The sequence below is a fragment of the Tachysurus vachellii genome, chromosome 26 (genome assembly GCF_030014155.1).
Source record: "Tachysurus vachellii isolate PV-2020 chromosome 26, HZAU_Pvac_v1, whole genome shotgun sequence".
Taxonomy (NCBI): Eukaryota; Metazoa; Chordata; class Actinopteri; order Siluriformes; family Bagridae; genus Tachysurus; species Tachysurus vachellii.
The window spans coordinates 5253160-5257986 of record NC_083485.1 but is presented as its reverse complement, the minus strand read 5'-3'; the positions used below and the strand labels follow the sequence as shown (position 1 = coordinate 5257986).

Here is a 4827-nt window from a genome sequence, read left to right as displayed (position 1 = left end):
GTCCAGACCATGCTTACTGATGCCAGGTGAGCTAGTCTGATTATTTCAGACACTGCTGGGAATCTGGGAAAGAAGTCAATGTTTACAACCGTGGTTGAGAGAAGCATCTCAGAATCCTGCGTGGACGCTGCCTTTCTTTTTCCCCCCCAACATCAATGAGATTGGCTCACCGTATATTTTTCTGTTATTTCCTAAACAAATAAATTGTCCGACTTGCAAATAAAAGAATACAGAGCCGTTTCAATAATATATGTATTTAAATCAAACACAATTTAAATATATTATAGATTAAGTACACATACATGTCAGAAAAACATAATAAATGGTACATAGTACCAAAAGTCCGTCTGTTTCTGGTTCTTCTCCACATCTCGACGAGGTCCGAAGCTGTGTCCTTGCGTGTTCGGAGTATGCTATTCCTAAAGAACAAGCATCGCTCAAATACGCTTAGACACACACGTGTTTGACAACTCATTAAAAAAAAAAAAAAAGAAAAGAAAAGAAAAGAAAGTAAGAAACAAAGACACTCACCATAAAAAAAAGAAGAGAGAGAAAAAAAAAAAAAGAAGTTACATTAATTCGTAACCAGAAATCTACATCATCATAGACTGGAGATGTAGGTAGGGGATGAACATTGCACTAGCACTTGTCCATGTTGGAATAAGACTACAGAGAAGGAGCTGATTCTGGAGTGGACACGGAGTGGAGTTGAAGCTGCAGCTTTATCTGTCAGGTTTAAATCAAACGCATTGGTCCGTTCATCTTCTCGAAAAAACCTCAATGATAAAATCCTGCCGTTGTGGTCCTGTTTAACGGTGCAGCCATACGAACACGCCTGCAAATAAAACTGTACATAGCCACTACTTGTAAATCTTTGCACTTTTTTTTATATATATATATGTATATATATAAAAAAAAAAAAAAAAACACTTAAGACACAACTCTCTGTACAGAGAGGAAGGAAGCTTCTCGGGGAAGATAAGAAACCAGGACTGGGAAAGGGATCGGTGTAACCCGGGCTTCCCGGTGACTTTGTTCAGGTTCTGATGCGCTTGGCATGGTAACAGCACGACACAGCGGATTCGTCTTCGTCCTGGATCTCTGTCTATTTGGGATTTTGTTCTGGAAGTCATCTCTCTTTTTTTTTTTTAAACTCTTCTTAGGTTAAAATAAAGCCTTCATAATGCTTTCATAACGCTTGAATTGTTGGTCACATGAACCCAAGTGTACATACAGACATCTTCCTGTCACACACACACACACACACACACACACACAACACACACGACTTCAGAGGAGGTTGTGGAGCTGCAGCACTTTGTTTTTAGCTTCATTATTACGTAACTCTCCGTTGGGGAAATGCTGTGTGCGGTTTGATCTCCAGATTTTTGGCTCTGACGGCAGCAGGGAGGCTGGGAGCAGGGCTAGTCTTCCCTCGTCGTTGAAACACAGAGTCATAGCTAAAAGACAGCACGGTTTGGTGGTTAATAATGATTAAGACTTCACACGCAACCATGCATTTTGGAAAACATGGGCAAAGGCAAAATGAGTACTTACGCTTTGTAGCTGACTGGGTGTTGGTAGTGGGTTTTCCTGCTGTCCCTGCTGCATGACATCGTTGACAATCATCTTAGCAATCTTCCAGGCCATTTCCTCCTGAGCCTAGAATGAGTGGGCACAGAAACATGAATAGGATTGGACAGGAGTACAAATGCTTCTCTTCACAACCAGCATAACAGATATAGTAGTATTTCACAACTATTACAAATTTTTTTTTAATAGGCTTCGGTTGCATTTATTTATTTTTTTTGCACTTGCTCACCTCGTCTGTGTTTCCTTGCACCCATTTCTTCATTGCTTGGGAAAACATTGAACCTAGGAGAAAAGAAAAGTAAGAGAGAGGGAGGTTTGAGCTTCCTTTGGTTCTACAATATCGTCTAAATCCAGTGCGAATTCTACTGTAGGATCAGATGCAGTGAACTCTGATTGTGTAGCAGACAGATGGAAAACGCTTGAGTGGCCGCGCTGCGCTTCGGTGGCTCGGCATTACATTTGGAGTCAATCTTAAAAAAATGTTATCCAAAGCACAGAAATGGGACAAAGAACAAGGGTGGGTGAAACGACGTGTGTGTGTGTGTGTGTGTGTGTGTGTGTGTGTGCGAGAGAGAGAGATTTCTCTTTTCATCTCCAGCTCTTTATCGTAAATCTCACAAAATCGGTCTTCTCATCACCATGGCAACACACACTTCAAGTCACTCAAACCCGGGCCTGGAGAGCACTTCAGCATGAGTCGAGAGCCGATTCACCCGGCGTGCAACACAATGTGCATGCCAGCGTGTGCATCAGACATGACGAGCAGGAGGCCGGGACTTGAACTACACCGCAGACAGACAGATGCTTGTCGTATATAAACCCGACTCGAAATGCTTACCAGAGCGCTGCGTCGGTGTTGTGCGTTTCTTACCCTTGGATTTCTTGACGTCTGGTTCTGGCTCGGCTTCCCGGATGAACTGGCCCAGCTCGTTGACTTTGCCGAAGGTCATTCTTCTGAACGGAAGAGGAGACAGTAGCTCTTAATAGATTTGAATAAAACGTCGGCGGATCTCACTCACATCATTAACTAGCTATTAATCGAGCCTTAATCCTGAACGATTGATTACCTTACTGTCTGTAATACGGCTCCTAATGTCTCAAATAAATTCGTCATATCATTAATCGGTAAACTGAACTGAAATGAAGTATTTTAATCAATCTTGACAGGGGGTGCCAATAATTTTGGAGCCAAGGTTACGTTATATGGACATCTTTGTGCCTAAATTATTTCAAATCAGCATCACGTGTCAAGCCACCAGCATTTAAATAAATGAGCTAATGGAGTGACTCACCCAGCGTACGGTCTCTGATACAGAGACTCGGGGTCCAGACTGGCAATGTCCACGGTTATCGCCTCGTCAAAGTTCTTTAGGATTTTCACAGCCACTTTTTTGGAGCCCTGCTGCATCAGAAGTTTTAGCATTAATACAGGGATGGACAAATCAAAGCCAGGGTGAATGTGAGAGAAATCATGTATCTAGCTGTTTTTTTTCTCTCGCTTCATTAGCAGGAGAAGATAAACACCGTGCCTACATGGAGAGTCCAAGAGATGCGAGTACACGCTCACTTATTTTCCGTAGTTTGTATGAACGCTGTTAAATTACCTTAGTGGCCACTTTTTAGCCTAGTTAATTAGACTTCCTGGCAGGGAACACAACACGAGCCTGGAGCTTTTAATGACTCTATGATTTGTATATAATGTAATCCGGACATAATGATTAAACAGCATACTCCTCTAATGCCTTATTAGTTTAGCAGGAATATATTTTCTCACTGTATACCTAGAGCACTGCTGGAGATCATTAAGAGCCCCTGGGTAAATAACTGCCATAGAGAAAACTACTTCTTTAGTCCCTGGTTCCCATGATCAACTACCCCTCGTAACGTAGTAATGTTTACACAAGGCCGTCTCCTCCAAATGTCATCATGGCTTACGGAAATGTCAGAAGCCAAAGCCAGCCAATGAGAGTGAATGGATCTGATCAAGAGTGAGGCTTGAAAGGTCACCTGGGTCTGCGACCCTTCCGAGGTGGCTGAGCTGCGTTCGTTGTCCGCGGCCGCGCCCTGACCCGACGACGCCGAATTTCCCACCACGAACTCGTCCGCCCGTACGGAATTGATGAGGTCGCTCAAGTATTTGTAGTACAGGTCACTGGATAGGAAGCCTGGCAAGTAGACCTAGGGTTAACAACAGCGAGGAACGAATGTGAATGTGAAAAGTCCACAGCTCTATGCTGATAGCATAAAAAATACACAAGTCATCTATGGTGTTTTCTCACAGAATAAATATTACAATGCCTTAAAATATGACATTGACTGGAAGCGGTAAAGAATTTCAAATACTTTTTGACTGGAGTTTTTCTGTGGCTTGATCCTAAATGCTAAAGGCACTTAGACAAATTGGACAACAGGTCCAGTCCAAACCAAAAACTTAAGCAGTTTAACACCATTGTGCGGTATAAATAATAAATAAAAAAAAAAAAACGTAGTGTAGAATGTCAGGACACTCGATGCTCACATTATTAGATGACGTGAAGATGGGCGGAGCTACTGACGCTGGATGAAAATAAAAATTTCCGACATTCATTTTATAAATGCGTGTTATATTGAAGAAAGAAGGGAAAAAAAGAAAAAAAAAAACAAAAATAAAAAGGTTAGTTACAACTACAAGGACGATACAACCTGTCTAATATTCAGTACATAGTGTATAGTGCATAGAGTCATTCGCGTCATTTGGGATACAACTAATAACCCATGTGATTCTGTCTATTTGATTGAGCACTACTGTTTGTTCAATTTAAAAAAAAACAAAAAAAAAAACTAATTAACAATAAAACGCATTCGAACACTAGCAGCTTTAAGGGATTATTCCATTTATCTCTTTCATTTTTTTTTTAAATGGAGTGAATCATATTACTGCAGCTAAACACGCCTCATCCAGCTGAAGCCCGAATACGTTCTGATTAACGTCATGCTTGGTTTAGATATGATAATGACTGAAAATTATTCTGCCTCACGAGAAGAAGCTTTAAAAAATAAATAAATATATAAATAAATAAATAATATTAAAAAAAGTTTGTGTCTAAAACTTGAGCTACTTCTAATTACTTCTAATTTGCTTATTTAGATGCGGATTATTTACATAAAAATCACATTTCCCTTACAAAATAAGAGTGTCTGGTTTAATCTTTACACAAAGTGGATTAGGGACTGATTTGTGCCACGGCGTGTAGG

The 4827-nt window shown here is 40.7% G+C and overlaps 1 protein-coding gene across 5 annotated transcripts in view; it reads right to left on the bottom strand.

The window, feature by feature from the left end:
* Nucleotides 1-238: 238 nt before the first annotated feature.
* akap10 (A kinase (PRKA) anchor protein 10) overlaps nucleotides 239-4827 on the bottom strand; it is a 12532-nt gene continuing 7943 nt past the window's right edge. For 2 of the 5 annotated variants that reach the window (XM_060863131.1, XM_060863133.1), the window contains exons 10-15: nucleotides 3601-3771; nucleotides 2886-2995; nucleotides 2465-2547; nucleotides 1823-1875; nucleotides 1558-1662; nucleotides 239-1460 (exon numbers count right to left, since the gene is read on the bottom strand). In XM_060863131.1, coding sequence (XP_060719114.1) covers nucleotides 1455-1460; nucleotides 1558-1662; nucleotides 1823-1875; nucleotides 2465-2547; nucleotides 2886-2995; nucleotides 3601-3771 — 528 coding nt within the window. In that variant the 3' untranslated portion in view covers nucleotides 239-1454. The remainder of the gene's footprint in view (nucleotides 1461-1557; nucleotides 1663-1822; nucleotides 1876-2464; nucleotides 2548-2885; nucleotides 2996-3600; nucleotides 3772-4827) is intronic. The other 3 variants (XM_060863134.1, XM_060863132.1, XM_060863135.1) reach the window with 3 other exon arrangements.